Genomic DNA, 21,213 nt, shown 5'->3' on the forward strand with positions numbered 1-21,213 from the left:
CACTCAATATGCCAGCAAATTTGGAAAACTCAGCCGTGGCCACAGGACTGGAAAAGGTCAGTCTTCATTCCAATCCCAAAGAAAGGCAATGCCAAAGAATGCTCAAACTACCGCACAATTGCACTCATCTCACACGCTAGTAAAGTGATGCTCAAAATTCTCCAAGCCAGGCTTCAGCAATATGTGAACCGTGAACTCCCAGATGTTCAAGCAGGTTTTAGAAAAGGCAGAGGCACCAGAGATCACATTGCCAACATCCGCTGGATCATGGAGAAAGCAAGAGAGTTCCAGAAAAACATCTATTTCTGCTTCATTGACTATGCCAAAGCCTTTGACTGTGTGGATCACAATAAACTGTGGAACATTCTGAAAGAGATGGGAATCCCAGACCACCTGACCTGCCTCTTGAGAAACCTGTATGCAGGTCAGGAAGCAACAGTTAGAACTGGACATGGAACAACAGACTGGTTCCAAATAGGAAAAGGAGTACGTCAAGGCTGTATATTGTCACCTTGCTTATTTAACTTATATGCAGAGTACATCATGAGGAACATTGGGCTGGAAGAAGCACAAGCTGGAATCAAGATTGCTGGGAGAAATATCAATAATCTCAGATATGCAGATGACACTACTCTTATGGCAGAAAGTGAAGAGGAACTCAAAAGCCTCTTGATGAAAGTGAAAGAGGAGAGTGAAAAGTTTGGCTTGAAGCTCAACATTCAGAAAACAAAGATCATGGCATCTGGTCCCATCACTTCATGGGAAATAGATGGAAAAACAGTGGAAACAGTGTCAGACTTTATTTTTGGGGGCTCCAAAATCACTGCAGATGCTGATTGCAGCCATGAAATTAAAAGACGCTTACTCCTTGGAAGGAAAGTTATGACCAACCTAGATAGTATATTAAAAAGCAGAGACATTACTTTGCCAACAAAGGTCCATCTAGTCAAGGCTATGGTCTTTCCCGTGGTCATGTATGGATGTGAGAGTTGGACTGTGAAGAAAGCTGATCGCCGAAGAATTGATGCTTTTGAACTGTGGTGTTGGAGAAGACTCTTGAGAGTCCCTTGGACTGCAAGGAGATCCAACCAGTACATTCTAAGGGAGATCGATCCTAGGTGTTCACTGGAAGGACTGATGCTAAAGCTGAAACTGCAATACTTTGGCCACCTCATGCGATGAGTTGACTCACTGGAAAAGACTCTGATGCTGGGAAAGGTTGGGGGCGGGAGGAGAAGGGGACAACTGAGAATGAGATGGTTGGATGGCATCACCGACTCTGTTGACATGAGTTTGAGTGAACTCCGGGAGTTGGTGATGGATAGGGAAGCCTGGCGTACTGTGATTCATGGGGTCGCAGAGAGTCGGACACGACTGAGCGACTGAACTGACTGAACTGAACTGAACTGAACTGAACTAGATTTGCTGTAAGTTAGTATGACAGAGGTTAATTTCTGATAAATGTAGGGGCAAGAAAGAATTCAAGTTGGGGCTATCTTGAAATATTCAGGAGGATGGATGAAATCATAGGTTGACACGTTTGCATTAATTTATCAATTTTGATGCTAAGAAATTTTTAACATAATTTCTTAGACATTGGGATTTTGGAACAGAGATGTTTTGATAAGTCTTAATAGACAAAATGGACATTTTTAGTCTTTTTTTTTTTTTAACTAAAACCTGCTGAAGTTAGTGATTTCACCCAACCCCTGAGCTTCTTGTGTGCTTAACTGCTCAGTCAAATCTGACTCTTTGTGACCCCACAGACCATAGCCCACCAGGCTTCTCTGTCCACGGGATTTTCCAGGCAAGAATACTGGAGTAGGAAGCTGCTCTCTTCCCTGAGCATCTTACCTCCTGGCCGATCCCACAGGGATTGGTGCTGAAATCTAAACAGAGAGTTGATCCGCCTACAAAGGTGGGCACACCTCATTCTTTCTCCCAGTTCCACAAACCCAGGTGGGTCCAAGGCCTTCTCGGGCTCCCTACTGGTGGTGCCCACGAGGCCATTCCCACTGGTAGACCAAAAGCTACTGTTTAGGGCCCAATCCTCGCATCTTTTCTGACTTTGAGCGTGCAGCTCCTGGGAAGTTGAGTCCATCTGCTCACTCTACTTCTTCTGTATGACAAGTCTCATCCCCAGGCCCCATCCACTCTGGAATTCTGGTCAACAAAGCCTGATCTGTCATTACACTGTGGTGGTGCTTTAGGGAGGGAAAGTCTCAGCGAGGAGGCAGGGATAAAGTGAGTCAGAAAGAGAAAAACAAACACCATATGTTAACGCATACATGTGGACTCTAGAAACGTTAGGTCCTGATGAACCTATGTTTCAAAGCAGAAATAGGGACACACAGAGAACAAATGTATGGACTCAAGGGGGGAGGGGGAGGGGAGGAATTGAGAGGTTGAGATTGACATATATACACTGCTATGCATAAAACAGATAACTCCTGAGAAACTGTACAGCACAGGGGACTCTGCTGAATGCTCGGTGGTGACCTAAATGGGAAGGAAGTCCAAACAAGAGGAGAGATAAGTGCACGTGTAGCTGATTCGCTTCGCTGTACAGTAGAAACTAATGCAACCTTGTAAAGCAAGTATCTGTTCTGTTCTGTTCTGTTTAGTCGCTCAGTCGTGTCCGACTCTTTGCGACCCTGTGGACTGTAGCCTATCAGGCTTCTCCGTCCATGGGATTCTCCAGGCAAGAATACTGGAGTGGGTTACCATTTCCTTCTCCAGGGGATCTTCCCGACCCAGGAATAGAACCCGGGTCTCCCGCATTGGAGGCAGACGCTTTAACCTCTGAGCCACCACTCCAATTAAAAAAAAATTACTATCTGACCAAGAAACCTGATTGAAACAGGAGTCACATATTCATGTACCATCTAGCTCTTCTCAGAAGGGTAACAAGGGCTCGACGCACAGCTCCTGGTTTTCTCTGTCGATTCTTTGTTTCTTGAATGGTCTCAGAATTTCTAATATCTATCGCCCTTAAATTAAAGCGACTAGAGAGCTGGGGTTCAGATTGTCCAGGAAATCCTCAATTACACTTCTAACATCTTTTTTGGAGTCTTTATTAATATAAATATGTCACATTTAATATCCTAAAACTAATTTCAAATGATGGCTTTGGGGAAGAGACTAATATTCTCATAAAGGTAAACCCAGTTTTTTATTATAGACTTACTTTTGAAATGTAATTGTTATTGTAATAAAACTATAAGGCCCTAACTTGATAGCTTATTCTATGAAATTATTAAAACAGTTTCATCATACCTACACAACTATGGGCTCCCCAGGTGCCGCTAGTGGTAAAGAACTGGCCTGCCAATGCAGGAGACATGAGAGACATGGGTTCGATCCCTGTGTATGGAAGATCCTCTGAAGGAGGGCATGGCAACCCACTCCAGTATTCTTGCCTGGAGAATCCCGTGGACAGAGGAGCCTGACGGGCTGCAGTCCATAAGCTCACACAGAGTCAGACACGACTGAAGCAACTTAGCACACACGCAACTCTACACAGCTAAACCCAACTGTTAGAATAATACAGATGCTGAATAGAGTACAAAATAAGTTTTTGTCATAACTGGAATGGTATATAACAGATTAAGTGTGGGTCAAAGGGGGTCTATTTTTCATATTATTGTTTTTCAAAAGATATTTTTATTCTGATCAAGCCACATGGAATCAAAATGACTAAATCAGGATGCATCCTGTGGCAAAGTGGCTGCAGCAAAATGCCTGTATCAGAATAGCAGTGTCACAGTCTAATAGAACATGTATATACTCTTGGCGTATGTTACTCTCTCATCTCTCAGAGTTGTGTATATAGGGTCAGACACATTTATGGCTGAATGAAGGCTTGTCAATAGTCTTCTACTATAGGTAGAAACATGTTCATTCAGTTCAGTTCAGTTCAGTCGCTCAGTCGTGTCTGACTCTTTGCGACCCCATGAGCCGCAGCACGCCAGGCCTCCCTGTCCATCACCAACTCCCAGAGTTTACTCAAACCCATGTCCATTGTGTTCATGATGCCATCCAACCATCTCATCCTCTGTCGTCCCCTTCTCCCCCTGCCCTCAATCTTTCCCAGCATCAGGGTCTTTTCAAATGAGTCAGCTCTTCACATCAGGTGGCCAAAGTATTGGAGTTTCAGCTTCAACATCAGTCCTTCCAATGAACACCCAGGACTGATCTCCTTTAGGATGGACTGGTTGGATCTCCTTGCAGTCCAAGGGACTCTCAAGAGTCTTCTCCAACACCACAGTTCAAAAGCATCAATTCTTCGGCGCTCAGCTTTCTTTATAGTCCAACTCTCACATCCATACACGACCACAGGAAAAACCATAGCCTTGACTAGCCGGACCTTTGTTGGCAAAGTAATGGCAAGCCACTTCAATATTCTTGCCTCGAGAACCCCATGAACAGTATGAAACATGATCATTCAGTTCAGTTCAGTTCAGTTCAGTCGCTCAGTCTTGTCCGACTCTTTGCGACCCCATGAATCACAGCACGCCAGGCCTCCCTGTCCATCACCAACTCCCGGAGTTCACTCAAACTCATGTGCATCGAGTCGGTGATACCATCCAGCCATCTCATTCTCTGTCATCCCTGTCTCCTCCCACCATTCAGTTCAGTTCAGTTCAGTTCAGTCGCTCAGTCGTGTCCGACTCTCCGCGACCCCATGAATCACAGCACGCCAGGCCTCCCTGTCCATCACCAACTCCCGGAGTACACTCAAACTCATGTCCACAGAGTCGGTGATGCCATCCAGCCATCTCATTCTCCGTCGTCCCCTTCTCCTCCCGCCCCCAACCTTTCCCAGCATCAGAGTCTTTTCCAGTGAGTCAACTCGTCGCATGAGGTGGCCAAAGTATTGCAGTTTCAGCTTTAGCATCAGTCCCTCCAATGAACATCCAGGATTGATCTCCTTTAGAATGGACTGGTTGGATCTCCTTGCAGTATAAGGGACTCTCAAGAGTCTTCTCCAGCACCACAGTTCAAAAGCATTGATTCTTCGGCGATCAGCCTTCTTCACAGTCCAACTCTCACAACCATACATGACCACGGGAAAAACCATTGCCTTGACTAGACGGACCTTGGTTGGCAAAGTAATGTCTCTGCTTTTTAATATACTATCAAGGTTGGTCATAACTTTCCTTCCAAGGAGTGAGCGTCTTTTAATTTCATGGCTGCAATCAGCATCTGCAGTGATTTTGGAGCCCAAAAAAACAAAGTCTGACACTGTTTCCACTGTTTTTCCATCTATTTCCCATGAAGTGATGGGACCAGATGCCATGATCTTTGTTTTCTGAATGTTGAGCTTCAAGCCAACCTTTTCACTCTCCTCTTTCACTTTCATCAAGAGGCTTTTGAGTTCCTCTTCACTTTCTGCCATAAGGGTAGTGTCATCTGCATATCTGAGGTTATTGATATTTCTCCCAGCAATCTTGATTCCAGCTTGTGCTTCTTCCAGCCCAGCGTTCCTCATGATGTACTCTGCATATAAGTTAAATAAGCAGGGTGACAATATACAACCTTGACGTACACCTTTTCCTATTTGGAACCAGTCTGTTGTTCCATGTCCAGTTCTAACTGTTGCTTCCTGACCTGCATACAGGTTTCTCAAGAGGCAGGTCAGGTGGTCTGGGATTCCCATCTCTTTCAGAATGTTCCACAGTTTATTGTGATCGACACAGTCAAAGGCTTTGGCATAGTCAATGAAGCAGAAATAGATGTTTTTCTGAAACTCTCTTGCTTTCTCCATGATCCAGCGGATGTTGGAAAACTCAGCAGTGGCCACAGGACTGGAAGAGGTCAGTCTTCATTCCAATCCCAAAGAAAGGCAATGCCAAAGAATGCTCAAACTACCGGACAATTGCCCTCATCTCACACGCTAGCAAAGTCATGCTCAAAATTCTCCAAGCCAGGCTTCAGCAATATGTAAACCGTGAACTCCCAGATGTTCAAGCAGGTTTTAGAAAAGGCAGAGGCACCAGAGATCAAATTGCCTCCCACCATTAGATTGGGTTAATTAATTTACCTGGCTAATATTTGCTGAGTAACTACTATAGTCCAGGTTTTTTCAATAATAACTTCTCCTGGGACTTCCCTGGAGTCCAGTGGTTAAGTCTCTGCTTCCCTTGCAGGGGCATAGGTTCAGTGCCTGGTAGGGGGGACAAAGATCCCACATGCTGAGTGTTGAGGCCCAAAAGAAAACATATTTTTTCTAGTTAATTCTGTGATTATCAGCATCTAAGATTACTGACATTCTTTTAAAATAGTTTATTCAATGTGAATCATGATTCATGAAGTTAATTAAGTAAATTACAAGATATTTAAGGAGGAGAAATCCCCTGTGTGCCAAGATAAGTGGTATTCCATTCAGTGTACTAAGTGTAACCAGTAAACGGGTTAACTATCTCAGTTAATTTACTGTATCAGGGAAGTCATGATACCTGCATGCTGCCCTAGAAGCTACCTTGTTTTATAAACAAATCTCTCCTCTTCACCATGTATGAGTAGACAAAGCTTGAAGTACCCTTTGCTCACAGATTAAAATGTTTTAGCTCATAGTTTCTCGTCTCCTCGAAAATTGGCTAGTCAAGGAATATGATAGCAAGCATATAAAGAGTCAATGTGCTGAAAAGCAAGCTCATTATAAATTATAGCCACGAGTTGACTCACTGGAAAAGACTCTGATGCTGGGAAATGTTGGGGGCGGGAGGAGAAGGGGACGACAGAGAATGAGATGGCTGGATGGCATCACCGACTCTGTGGACATGAGTTTGAGATGACAGGGAGTTGGTGATGGACAGGGAGGCCTGGCGTGCTGTGATTCATGGAGTCGAGGAGAGTCGGACACGACTGAGCGACTGAACTGAACTGAACTGATCTAGCTAAATCAGCTTCAACTTACAGCCTTTATCTTAATAAAATGCTATGATTTTCACTTGAAAAAGTAGCTGTGACACAGTGACCACGCAGGCATGCTCCACTGATCTGGATCTATAGCCTGCATGCTTGTAGGTGAGGAGGCAGCCTCATCCCCCGTGACGTGTGGACCCCGCCCCCCGTGACGTGTGGACCCCGCCCCCCGTGACGTGTGGACCCGTCCCCGTGACGTGTGAGCCCACTCCGCGTGACGTGTGGACCCCACCCCCCGTGACGTGTGGACCCCGCCCCCGTGACGTGTGAACCCGCCTCCTGTGACGTGTGGACCCGTTCCGCGTGACGTGTGGACCCGCCCCTCGTGACGTGTGGACCCGCCCCCCGTGACGTGCGGCGCTGTCTCCGCAGCCCTGATGCACGCCCTGGTGTTCGGAAACGTGACGGCCATCATCCAGAGGATGTACTCCAGATGGTCCCTCTATCACACCAGAACCAAGGATCTGAAGGACTTCATCCGCGTCCATCACCTGCCCCAGCAGCTCAAGCAAAGGATGCTGGAGTATTTCCAGACAACCTGGTCAGTCAACAATGGAATAGATTCCAATGAGGTAATGTGGATTTCTCCTGTTGGCGTTTTCAGGCAGAGAGCACATATTCTAAGGTAAAAGCAGGTGCTTTAGTGCAGGTCTAAGAAGCGAAGCACACACCTACCAACTTCTTCATCTCTCTACGTCCAACCTCTCATGACCCCACAGGGTTCTTTGGTCTGGTCTTGCTTACGTTCCATGATGTCACTGTGGATTGGCCAGTGTTTTACAGAAGTTTACCACTTCAGTCAGTCAGGTAGACATATTTTCATTCTCCCTGACCCTCTTTGAAGGAACCAATTCTTATGACAGTTGAATGGTATAATCATGGACTATTAGATTAATCAATCTAATGTTTACGTTTAAAACCTACAATGTAAAAAAATGCAAACTTGTTATGTTTGGACTTCCAGAAACACCCTGGACCATTACTGTCGGTATCCTATAAGTCAAGCAACCATCCCATCAACCTGTCAACAAAGCCAGTCATCAATATTTTTAAATGCTTATTTGGTTTTTCCTTTCTTCAGCTGATCGATCAGGACAGCCAAGGAAACTCTAGAGGGCCTAAACTCCATCTCTTCTGTCCCGACTTAAGTGTCTTTTTGAGAAGCAGGCCACAAGAAACAATATGTTTCATTCTAGAGTCTTTTATTGATTGATTGTCTTTCTCCAGACTTATTAATAGCTGATTATTCAGGAGCACACAGCCAGGGTCACAGTCACAGAAATCTGGGATTATTCGTACATGTAGTTTCCTCTTCTGTCCTCTCACTGGTCAAACAGTGGGGAAAGGTCCCTGTGGTCTTACAGCCAGTCAGCTACACAGGACTCCCCCCAGCTTGATTCCTTCTTTCATCTTCTCTGGCAGCTTTTGAAGGACTTTCCAGACGAGCTCCGTTCCGACATCACCATGCACCTGAACAAGGAGATCCTGCAGCTGTCCCTGTTCGAGTGTGCCAGCCGGGGCTGCCTGCGGTCGCTGTCTCTGCACATTAAAACCTCCTTCTGCGCCCCTGGGGAGTACCTGCTGCGCCAGGGGGACGCTCTGCAGGCCATCTACTTTGTGTGCTCGGGCTCCATGGAGGTTCTTAAAGACAGCACAGTGCTGGCCATTCTCGGTAGGTCTTCTTGAAAAGCTCCATGAATTAAGGAGATGAAAAGGGGGGAGAACTTGTGACTGAGAGAAGGAAAATGAGGGATGAGTATGTCGATTCAGGACATGAGTTTAATCTGCCAAGTTATTATTAGTGAGTTATGCACATTTGCTTATATATGAATATATACATATATTGAGTTTGCACTGTGCTGTTATATGCACACCTATTTTGACTCTTACGAAAAAGTCATTTTTAATAAATATTGTCCCCATTTTACTAGTGAGTAAATAATAGTTAACTTAATTTCTCCCAAATAACATGGCAAGAGAATGAACACAGTTCTGTTTGATTCCTAAAGCCAGGTTATGAACGATGACGTACACTGCCTCTTGGTGAAATAGCTGCTGTTTTAAGAGTGTTCCTGCATTTTTGTGGAGAATCCATTCAGAGAAGAACATTGAAAACTGTTTTATCTGTGCTAGAAATAGCACAGAGCCGTCTATGGGGTCACACAGAGTCGGAGACGACTGAAGTGACTTAGCAGCAGCAGCAGCAGCAGCAATCATTAATGCAATACTGTCAAGGTGATAATAGGCTAATTTTCCTCCCTCAAAGAAAACTTACAGGACAGTTTGGGAAGATTTTATATCACAAAGTTGACTCCAACTATTAAGATGCAATCAGTGTTTATTGAAATGTAAAGGTCAGCTGACAACAGACGACATGCAGGGTTAATGTAGAAAAGTTCCTATCTATTGACACAATTTTATGTGCACCTCTTTGAAACATCATTTTCATTTGTTTATTTTTTCAACTCATATTTCTTGAGGGCCTATGAATGAATCAGGTAAACAATTTTGAAAACCAGTGCAGAAAACCAATTTAGAATTTATGTTAATTAAAAGTGGCTAATGCAGCATTTTTAATTTTTTTTAATTTCCATATTCAAGAACCTAATTTTGTGGACATCTTAACCCTTTACAAAATATTTTCACATGTGGGACCTTCATTAAGTTTTCCTAACACAAAGAGGCAGATGAGAGGTATGTTTTTTCCCTAAGGTCAAAGCTAACATAGGTCTTCAGACGCTCTATCCAGTGCACTTTTCCCCTCTAAACAATGCCCTTTTAAAAATTAATTTATTTTTTAATTGAAAGCTAATTGCTTTACAGAATTTTGCTGTTTTCTGTCAAACCTCAACATGAATCAGCCACAGGTATACGTACATCCCCTCCTCTTTAACCCCCCTCCCATCTCCCTCCCCACCCAACCCCACCCCTCTGGATTGATACAGAGCCCCTGTTTGAGTTTCCTGAGACCTACAGCAAATTCCCACCGGCTGTCTATTTTACACGTGGTATTGTGAGTTTCCATGTTACTCCTCACATCTCTCCTCACATCTCACCCCCTCCCCTCTCCCCGTGTCCGGAAGTCTATTCTCTATGTCTTAAACATAGAGAACACATATGCCTTTTGTTCTGTATGGCCACTGTAAGTATGCAGTCAGTTGATTTTAGCTATAAGCTTCAGGATGGGTTCTGTTTTGGAAGAGAACTAATACTGATTGCTTCACTGATGTGAGCAGAGTGTCGTGTGTCCACTGTCCGATTCCAGTCTCGCAGCCCTGCTGGCTTGCTGGGATGATCCCAGTTAGAGGTGCAGAGATGGAGGCAGCAGCAGCGGCAACAGGGCTGAAACACTGACGTGCTTCCCACTGCTTCCCCATGGCTTCCGTTGACCTCTAATCAGAGGAGAGGTGGGGCTTGCCTTTCACAGTTTGGATTCAACTCTTGATTTACCCCCTTATATTTTTCTCCTTTTTTATTTTTGATGTGGACCATTAAAAAAAATCTTTATTGAATTTGTTACAATATTGCTTCTCTTTCATGTTTTGGCTTTTTGGCCACAAGACATGTGGGATCTTCACTCCTTGACGGGGGATGGAACTGGCACCTCCTGCCCTGGAGGGTGGAGCCTCAACCACTGGACTGCTGGGGAGTCCATGGTTTTCTCCTTAATAGAAAGGCATGGAAGAGCGACTAAATAAAATAGCAATTAGCTGGCCTCAGCGTGGCCAGCTTCTTATCAGTGTGAGGATGAGTGTCTATGTATGTGTGTTTTTCAAGAGGAGAATTTAACACTCTTTCGTGCCCATTTATCAACTCGGTGAAGTTAAAAACCAATCATTCCATCATTTTTTATTCAAAATTAACAGTGAGAATCCTTTGAAAATTTGCTTCAATAACCTCCAATCATAAAATATTTGTCTGTGGGTTTCCCCAGTACCGCTGTAAGTTTTGTAGCCTGCCTGTTGACACAGTCTGCTTTTAAAAGGGCATTTAATGCCATTTGCATCAACATGGATGGACTCAGACTTTGTCATACTGAGTGAAAGAAGTCAGACAAAGAAATAAATATCCTAGATATCATTTATATGGGGAGTCTTAAAAAAAAAAAAAACCTGGTACAGATGACCTTACTTCCAAAACAGAGACACCCACGTAGAAAGCAAACTTAACGGTTACCGGGGGAAAGGGAAGCAGGCTGAGTCGGGAGCCTGAGAGGGACGTGTACACACTGCCATGCATAAAGTAGATACCTGGCGAGGATCCGCTGTACAGCTCAGGAAACTACTCGGTGCTCTGCAGTGATGCACGTGGGGAGGAAATCCAAACAAGAGTGGGTATAGGAGCATGTGTAAGTGATTCACCACTGTCCGCCTGAAGCCAGCACAACAGTGTAAAGCAACTCTAATCCTGGAAACATTAATCAAAATAAAAATAAGTTATTTTCCTAGCAACTTATGGTTTGATATACATATAAGGAAATTGATCCAGCATTTTCAGATGTATATATATGTATATTATGGGTTTTTCCATAATTGTGGTGAATGTTTAAATTTGGTAACTAACAACAACTCCAGGAATGGAATATGAGGGCATTATCCCTGACATTACATCACAGTAGGTACAAATTTGACAGCTTCTGTGTAAATACTATTGTTTTTAATACACAATTCCATCGGATTTCCTTCTTTCAAAAAAGCTTCTGAAAGAAAGTGAACGTGAAGTCGCTCAGTTATGTCCCACTCTTTGTGACCCCATGGACTGTAACCTGCCAGGCTCCTCCATCCATGAAATTTTCCAGGCAAGAATACTGGAGTAGGTTGCCATTTCCTTCTCCGGGGATCTTCCCCACCCAGGGATCGAACTCAGGTCTCCTGCACTGCAGGCAGACTCTTTACCATCTGAGCCACTAGGGAATCCTGATGACCATACTAACAGCTAAAGATTAAGCCATTGCCTTGTGCCTCTGGCCCTGATTTCCTCCATAACTTAAGCTTCCCATACTTAACATTTCACATCTTTGCTGGTACCCTGTACCTCTCAAAAGTGATTTAAATCCACATGGCCCTTCTAAACATGCCTATGTGGTATTGGGACCAAGCCCAAACAAACATATTAAATTATTAATATTTTCCCTCTGTGGTTAACATTATCTCAAAGGAGATCAACTATTTTACTTTCCCTATGGTAATATTGTCTTATTGGCCAATATAAATCAATATTGACTGTGATAAACTTTAGCACATTGCTTAAATATAGCTATTTAAAACATGTTCACTCTGCCAACAAAATGAATTAATACATAATATCATAAGGGAAACCTATCACCAAGCACCTGTCAAGCCAAAATTTATTCAAGCAATTCCATTGTCCAATCAATTCTTGAAGGCATTTCTTAATCCGATGCAGTTGACGGAGAGGCAGGGATTTGTTACAGGGATAGAATTTGTTTGCCTGTACACCTTCATTTCATGTCCCAGTAACTGTGTTTTCCCACCAAGGTCTTCACTGTGATTTAAAAGAAGACAACAAACTCCAGTAAATGCACTGCTCACAGATGGCATTGGTCTCCCTAACTATAATTAAACATAAGTTATAGCTCTAACCAGGAAGGTTTGCAGATGCCTCCCATCAACTTTGTTGTTTTTTTTTCCCAGTGGAAAGATAACTGATTAGTAAATATCGGAAACAGAATTCTGAGTAATAGACACTGTGCTGCTGTGCTGTGCTCAGTCACACAGGCGTGCCCGACTCTTTGCGACCCCATGGACTGCAGCCCATGAGGCTCCACTGTCCATGAGGATTCTCCAGGCAAGAATACTGGAGTGGGTTGCCATGCCCCGCTCAGGGGATCTTCCAGACCCGGGGATCAAACCCAGGTCTCCCACATTGCAGGTGGATTCTTTACCATCTGAGCCACCAGGGAAGCCCAAGAATACTGGAGTGGGTAAGCTATCTCTTCTCCAGGGGAACTTCCCAACCCAGGAATTGAACTGGGGTCTCCTGCATTGCAGGTGGATTCTTTACTAACTGAGCTACCAGGGAAGCCCCAACAGACTGTCAGGGATCACAAAAACCTTCCCTTCCTTTAGAAATAAGGATAGTGAAACCCAGAGTAATCAGGAAACTTAGGTCTGCGCTCTAAATCTAGTTAGTGAGTAATCCACAAAGTTGTAAAATTAGTGAGGGTGAAAATCCGTCTCCACACAAGGCCTGGCACACATGTCAGTGATCTATAAGTATTCACTGAATAAATGAAAATCCAGAATTCTAGGATGCCAAGTTTGCAAGATGCTGGGGACTTTGTGGCTGAAATCACCGTTCTGTGGCCACTCATGGTACCAGAGTAGGATGACCCTAAAGTTTTCCCAAACACAAATAGAAAATGTGAATTCTCACCATGGCAGCATGGTGCGTCAAGGTAAATTCTCCTCAGGTATACAAAACTTGGGGCTTCCCTGGTGGCTCAGCAGTAAAGAATCTGCCTGCAGTGTAGGAGACCCGGGTTTGATCCCTGGGTGGGGAAGATCCCCTGGAGGAGGGCATGCAACCCACTCCAGTCTTCTTGCCTGGAGACTCCCATGGACACAGGAGCCTGGCGGGCTGCAGTCACAGGGTCACAAAGAGTCGGTCATGAACTGGACTAAGCAGCATACAAAACTTGAAAATCTGCTGTATTCAGTCTGACCTGGCTATATTTACATTTTACATCAGCACCCAGCTTTGACTTTTTGAGCAGTAATTTATATTTCTAACAAAACACGCAAGAAAAAAGAAATTGCCAAGTTAGTATTGGTGATAAATTCTTCGGTACCACGTGGCTGTTTATTCTCTTAGTGTCTATAAATATAGAGTTTAGTCTTTTTTCTTCTGCCAAATAGGCTCAATTTCAAGGTTTTAAAAATATAATAGCTAGAAACAATTCAATCATTTGAGTTTTTGGTCTGCCACAAATACTTATGAATGGCTCAGATATTCAAGGATAAGTTGGCGCATCTCTTTTTACTGTCAAGTTCAATAAAACAGAATTTTATTGAAGCCTGCTGCATGCCAGAAACTGCTTCCAGAAATTCTGAGCAAAATAAAAAAATAAACATTTAGAAGTTTAAAAATTAATTGAATGAAAAATGGATGGGACAGTTTGTCCTACAACATTCCAAAGATGTTATTTGCTTGGTGGGTTTTGGCTGGCAAATTATTGGTTGTTGGTTCCCTACAAAATGGAACAAAGTGACCATTTGGAAAAAATAAAGTGCAGGCATGACAATGTTTGAGGACAAAGATGAAGCAGAAACTCCTGAGCTGTAGTCTTGAGTCCAAGGCTGGTGTTCTTTATGAACCTGGTCATATCACCTCAGCTTTTAACCTAAGTTTGTCTGAGAACTGAATGGATTTTATTTTTGATTTCTCACATGGACGCTGAGTGCATTAATGGTTCTGTCTAAAATAAAACTGATGCTGTAATCAGCTCTTTGCCAGCACATACAATTATGCTCACCTTCCTGCTAGGTTAGACTGATTCAAATCAAGTTCAAGATTTAAAGATTCAGAGAAATTGTCCAATATTATCTAATCAGCAAACTCAAGGAGGTAAGCTAGTTTCCAGTTTAAAACCGACGGGCAGAGGTGTTGCAGACAAATATGAGAGATGCTGGCACCGGGGGGGAGAGAGAGTGAACCAAGTGGTGTCAGACCTTCTCCCCGCAGTGGGAGGGCTCATAGTTTTTATTTGTTCACTTTTTTTTTTGGATGGAGAAAATGGGATTTTCACACTGTCACAGAGCATTAAAACTGTGACCTGTGTTTCGCATTTTTATGTGGTAGATCTCACCGTCCACAATGCCCAGGAGTTGCCTTTGCCTCTTGACTCTCCTCCACACCCGCCCCCTGTCTTGCAGACGTGTTCAGAGATAAATAAAACAACTTGAGTGTTTAGAAAGCAGATGATGATGCTTACATTGTTGTCCAAAGTACTAGAATCAGCATGATTAATATACCTCTTGATGGTCTTACTTCAAGATCCCGAAGCATTTTTACTCAGAAAAACTGAGCCGTTGTTATTTCCTTCAAATAGTTAAAGAAGATGTGACCAAAAATGTCAACTGCTTTGTCTAAAGTCATTTACCGAATCCTGTGGGGCACCTGACGTGAGCCCATGTGTGACCTACAATTTCTGTAACTCCCGGTCTCCTAGGCTTTATTCTTGAGACAAGTTTTCTCAATTGCCAAGGGACATTTGGCAATATCTGCAGATATTTTGGGTTGTTATCTTTGGGGGTGGGTGATGTGAGATGCCGCTAAACATTCCACCCTGTACCCAACGCCCCACTTCACCAGCGCAGAATGATGGGGCCCCAAATCTCAGCCCTGCCCAAGCTGAGAAACCCTGCCCCAGATAAAGGTTGCTCTTCCCTTTGAGCGTAATTTCAGAGAAATGAAGCCTGTAAATCAAATGACGTCTTTCAAGCAACCTGTCTCTTTTCTCACTGTTTCAAGGGAAAGGGGATTTAATTGGAGCCAATCTATCAATTAAGGACCAAGTGATCAAGACCAACGCAGATGTGAAGGCGCTAACCTACTGTGATCTCCAGTGTATCATCCTCAAAGGACTCTTTGAAGTGCTGGACCTTTACCCAGAATACGCTCACAAATTTGTGGAAGACATTCAGCATGACCTCACATACAACCTTCGAGAAGGTCACGAGAGTGATGTAAGTCTCCCTTCTAATTACCGCTGAGACCCAAACACACGGGGCCTGGAGATCATTTATAACAGCAAAGAACATGTTCTGACCTCACTTCAAAAAGTCTCTGAGCAGATAAGGTGGGACTGTTCAGTCACTAACTGAGCAATTAGGCAAGCAGCCAGGAGTCAAACTGGGAGCATATTATCAACATTTTAGAAAAGTAGGATTTATGGAGGATTTCTCTTAATTTTTTTCTTATTTTCATTTGCTTATAACCAGGATGAATGTCAGGGACATATAATATTTAGCTAGAGAAGTGTGACTTCTCCTGAACTTAAAGATTTCTGGATAGGGTATATGGTTCAGAGTTTGCTGTGTGCGTGTGTATTCCCTACTCCACTGGCTTGATGTGCATTTTCCTAAAGAATATCTTTTTATTTGTTAACCATGACTCAAAACAGTCTATCTTAAAATGAGTAAATATGTATGAAAGGATTCAAACCAAAGATTATCACCCTGGAAGCATAATGAACATTTTATGAAATTATATATTTGCTACATGTTTCAGTTTATACAAACAGCTTTCCTGTCAAAATATGTCCCAAACTGTGTCCTGAGATTAAGCTGCTCATGAACATGACTTCATTAACTGTGTCAGAGACAAATGACTTAATAGGAATGATTGCTGGAAGGCAGGCCAGAGCATGTAGGCACATCGCTCTGTATCCGCAGACGCCTTCATCTGCTGCCTTGAGCTCTGCCTCAGACACTTGCTACACTTGATTGTTTTCCTAAGGGTTTAGGAAGAGAGGCTCTTGTTTTGACTAACCCGTATTGTGGGGACATCGTCATCAGCGTTCTCCAAATTGTCGGTAAAAGGGGAATTCAAGTCGCATGACTTCCTCTTGGTTGAGGATATCAAATGACAGACAGAACATAGATGGTACCCCTTTCTGAAGTTCAGGATTACCAGTTTTGAATGTGTGCATCTCCATGGATGGTGGCAAATACTTAGAAGTATTTATTCCAAAACTTGTTGTATTAAGGACTCTGTCGGTGTAAAGCGTTGTATTTAGTGCCGAAAGCCACTGTTGAAACTAACTGTCAGTCAGGTTTTACAGGACAGAAAACAGATGCAGAATGGTTAAGTAACGTGTATGATCACTCACAGGCTCCTCTGTCCCTGGGAATTTCCAGGTAAGAATACTGGAGTGGGTTGCCATGAGTTATATAGCAACCCACATATATACATCCTCTTCCAGGGGATCTTCCTGACCCAAGGATTGAACCCGGGTCTCCTGCATTGGCCGTCAGGCTCTTCACCACTAGCAAAGAAATAGCCAACATGTTCTCAACATGGACAAAAGAAAAATATTGGCTCTCAACCCCAAGTTTTCTTTCATTCAATTACTTTTAAAGAGTCTTACCTTTGATCCATTTTTTAATCCTCTTTTTGTCTTTGCTAAAACAACCTTCACAGTGATTTTAGGCCTCCAGTGTCTGAATGGCCAATGAGACTGTTTTCTTTATCTGTTATTTCTTTTGGGGGTTTATTTTTTTTGTTTTTGAGGTCACGTTCCATCCCCTTCCCCTACTATTTTTCAAACAGATATCATGACTTTGCCTCAATGTAGATGTTGTTTATGAAAAAAGTAAAGTCGCTCAGTCGTGTCCGACTCTTTGACACCCCATGGACTGTAGCCCGCCAGGCTCCTCCTTCCATGGGATTTCCCAGGCAAGAATACTGGAGTGGGCAGCCATTTCCTTCTGCAGGGCATCTTCCTGACCCAGAAGTCGAACCCGGGTCTCCTGCACTGCAGGCAGACTCTTCACCACAGAGCCACCCTTGAAAAAAGCGTTCGTGTCATTTTCCTTCTAACAGGGCTGTGGTTTCCTGGGACAGGCAGAGAGAGCCCAACAAACCGCTTTCAGCCCTGTCTGCAGTTCCTCCTGGCTTTGTTAGGTTGATCTGCTTCAATTTTGCCCCGACCCTGGTGGTACAGCTCTTACCCATAAGACTTGTTTCAGAATCTCTGCTAAAATCCCTGGGTGTTCCCCTAAGCTCCTCCAGTTTGACACGCCTTGACCTCCCACCTGCGCCGCCTGAGCTTCACGAGGGAACCGCATCCCCAGGCTCCTTGGAGCGTGCCCCAAGCCCCTAAGTGAGGAGCTGGCTGACCCCTGGGGGCCTCCCCTCTGAGAGTCACTCCTCAGATCCCGGGAGTTCTGGGACACGTGGCTCGCTCTCCTCCAGGAAGACTTCTCCTTTCTCTTCTGCCTCACAGCGAAGCAATAGGTTCCCTCAGGAAAACTTAGATAAACATGACCCTCAGGGCTTCCCTGGTGGCTTGGCTGGTAAAGAATCTGCCTGCAATGTGGGAGACCTGGGTTCAATCCCTGGGGTGGGAAGTTCCCCAGGAGAAGGGAAAGGCTCCCCACTCCAGGATTCTAGCCTACATACTGATGGACTTCCATTTTCTCAGGGGTCATAGCCCTTCAAGTCTGACCTGAGTTGGTTGTTCTCCATTGCTTTTAAACAGTTATTTTATGTGTTTTGTCCAGCTTTATAAGTATTTTTAGTTCAATATTAGCTATTTCACTATGGCTGAAACAAAAACTTATGCTTCTATACAGAGGACCCCCTCTGAGCTACATTTTTAAGGGCAAATGGAACTGGAGCTCTGAAATCTTTATTTTTTATGGTTCCTCATCTTGCATCACTGACAATTTACATTGACACTATATTCAAGATTCTGGTAGCTCAGTTGGTAAAGAATCCACCTGCAATGCAGGAGACGTGGGTTCTAAGAGCCCCTGGAGGAGGGCGTGCAACCCACTCCACTATTCCTGCCTGGGGAATCCCCTGGAAGAGGAGCCTGGTGGGCTGCAGTCCATGGAGTCGCAAAGAGTCCGACGTGACTTAGTCGGACAAAACCACCAAGATCCTGGGTTGCTATGCCTTCTAAAGGCTAAGTAGATTTGGACCATACTTACCAATAATTTTATACTCTGGGGGAGATTAAAAATAGTCTAACAGACTAAACATAGTCTTGTGCTATTGTTTTTAATTGGGGTATAATTGGCTTACAATGTTGTATTAGTTTCTGCTGTATGTATACGTATATCCCCTCCCTCTGTCTCTTTCCCATGGATGCATATATGTAGAATCTTGTGCTATTTCTAAAGATACTGTGGCTTTGGCGGGGTATGGGGCCAGTTACCTGTGGTCATGGCTGCAACTGCTCTGGTGTCAGACCACGGTGGACCCAGCCCCTCGCCTTAATTTCCACACCCACACAACCAAAAATATGTAATCACACAGAGTTTCCGGTGGGTTGAATCCTTTGTGAAAGTTTGGTCTACGGATTCTAGAAGGAGGAACATTTGCATCATGGAGATGCAAGCAGTGTCAATAAAAGTTCACTCTGTCCTTGCCCTTAAAGCTCCTACGGCCCCTCTGCCGCACTGTGCATCCCTTATTTCTGCTCGCCCTGCTCTCCTGTCTTCTTCCTCTGCCCCCGGATTCCCCACTGTGTCTGATGCGTTTTAACTCTCTCTTTGATTGGTGTCTCTCTGATTTTGCCTTCTGGATATACCTTCTCTCACAAGTGCTTATAAACCATCAGGTGACAGAGAGCATTACCAGAATATCTAGATAAAGAGTAGACTGATCATCAACCCATTTGAAATAAAAACAAAGAAGGCATTTTAAGAGATAGTCAAAAGGTATGCATGTCACAATGAGCTATGAATCTAGAACTCTGATAAATTGTGTAATTTTAGAGTGGCAGCTCATCCAGTCAACTAAAATGTATAAAATATGTTCTGAGTTTGTGTAAACGCAGCTAGTACTGTCTGACCTCATGCTAATTACACATTTTATGCACTCAGGGTATTTTATATGTTTGCCTTTATTTATACCTCCTGATATATATTTATATCTCCCAATGGCATAGATTAATTTAGCTATTTCTGTCTATGGAGATTATCAGAAATTTGCTTCCAACTTCTCATGGTAAACCCTATAAAACTGATTTTAGCACAGACTCATCTGTTGTTGGTTGTGAAATTTAGTTTGCCTTAACATTAAAGTTTTGAGATAAATAATGACTGAAGAGTATCTAAAATAAGTTCTCCAAAATTAGTAGTGCTCACACACGGAAGATCAGATATTGACATGGCTGCATGTAGATATCTTCTGGGTGTGAACATAATGGACTTTGACCTGCTGGTGTGTCTGTGGAACAACAAACGGCATTGCCTGTTTTACCTTAGCAAGGGTTACTCGATGAAACTCAGTGTTTTTTTAATTTATTTTGGCTGTGCCATATGGTATACGGGGATCTTAGTTGTCCAACCAGGGATCAAACCCATGCCCCCTGCAGTGGAAGCATGGATTTCTAACCATTGGATTGCCAGGGAGGTCCTGAAATTTTTTGCCATTTTTTTAATTGAAGTATCGGAGTAAGCACTGTCAACCCACTCCAGTACTCTTGCCTGGAAAATCCCATGGATGGAGAAGCCTTGCAGGCTGCAGTTCATGGGGTCGCGAAGAGTCAGACACGACTGAGTGACTTCACTTTCACTTTTCACTTCCATGCATTGCAGAGGGAAATGGCAACCCACTCCCATGTTCTTGCCTGGAGAATCCCAGGGATGGGGGAGCCTGGTAGGCTGCCGTCTATGGGGTGGCACAGAGTCGGTCACGACTGAAGTGACTTAGCAGCAGCAGCAGTAATTGAAGTGTAGTTGACTTACAACGTTTTGGACGTACAGCAATCACAGTGCAGCTGTGATTTGGCTTTACATTTGAATGTGCTCTTTTTCGGGTTCTTTCCCAGTGTAGGGTATCCTGTGATACTGAGTGTGTTTCCCTGGTTCTCTAGCTGCTGCTGCTGCTGCTGCTAAGTCACTTCAGTCGTGTCCGACTCTGTGTGACCCCATAGACGGAAGCCCACCAGGCTCCCCCGTCCCTGGGATTCTCCAGGCAAGAACTCTGGAGTGGTTCTCTAGCAGGTCCTTGTTATTTGCTTATTCTATATCTAGGACGGTGTGTTTGTTAACCCCAGGCTCCTAACTTACCCCTCCCCACTTTCCTTTCCCTTTGGTCTCCATACCTTGTTTTCTGTCTCTGTGTGTGTGTCTGTTTTGTAAACACGTTCACTTTTTTAGATTGCACATGTAAGCGATGTCATGTGATAACCTCCAGGTTCAGCCACGTTGCTGCCAATGGCGCTGCTTTATTTGTTTTTATGGCTGAGTAGTGCCCGTTGTTTATAGACACCACAGGCTCCTAACTTACCCCTCCCCACTTTCCTTTCCCTTTGGTCTCCATACCTTGTTTTCTGTCTCTGTGTGTGTGTCTGTTTTGTAAACACGTTCACTTTTTTAGATCGCACATGTAAGCGATGTCATGTGATAACCTCCAGGTTCATCCACGTTGCTGCAAATGGCGTTTCTTTATTCGTTTTTATGGCTGAGTAGTACCCGTTGTTTATAGACACCACAGGCTCCTAACTTACCCCTCCCCACTTTCCTTTCCCTTTGGTCTCCATACCTTGTTTTCTGTCTCTGTGTGTGTGTCTGTTTTGTAAACACGTTC

General features: G+C 43.9%; 1 protein-coding gene across 1 annotated transcript in view; it reads left to right on the forward strand.

Annotated features, from left to right (window-relative positions):
- Nucleotides 1–21,213, forward strand: part of KCNH8 (potassium voltage-gated channel subfamily H member 8) — a 495,092-nt gene that overhangs the window by 394,395 nt on the left and 79,484 nt on the right. The window contains exons 9-11 of the mRNA XM_088834824.1: nt 7,300–7,499; nt 8,350–8,599; nt 15,421–15,635. Of these exons, the coding sequence (XP_088690950.1) occupies nt 7,300–7,499; nt 8,350–8,599; nt 15,421–15,635 (665 nt within the window). The remainder of the gene's footprint in view (nt 1–7,299; nt 7,500–8,349; nt 8,600–15,420; nt 15,636–21,213) is intronic.

This window comes from Moschus berezovskii, chromosome 1 (genome assembly GCF_049115385.1).
Source record: "Moschus berezovskii isolate FMDL1 chromosome 1, NW_MosBer_1.0, whole genome shotgun sequence".
Taxonomy (NCBI): domain Eukaryota; kingdom Metazoa; phylum Chordata; class Mammalia; order Artiodactyla; family Moschidae; genus Moschus; species Moschus berezovskii.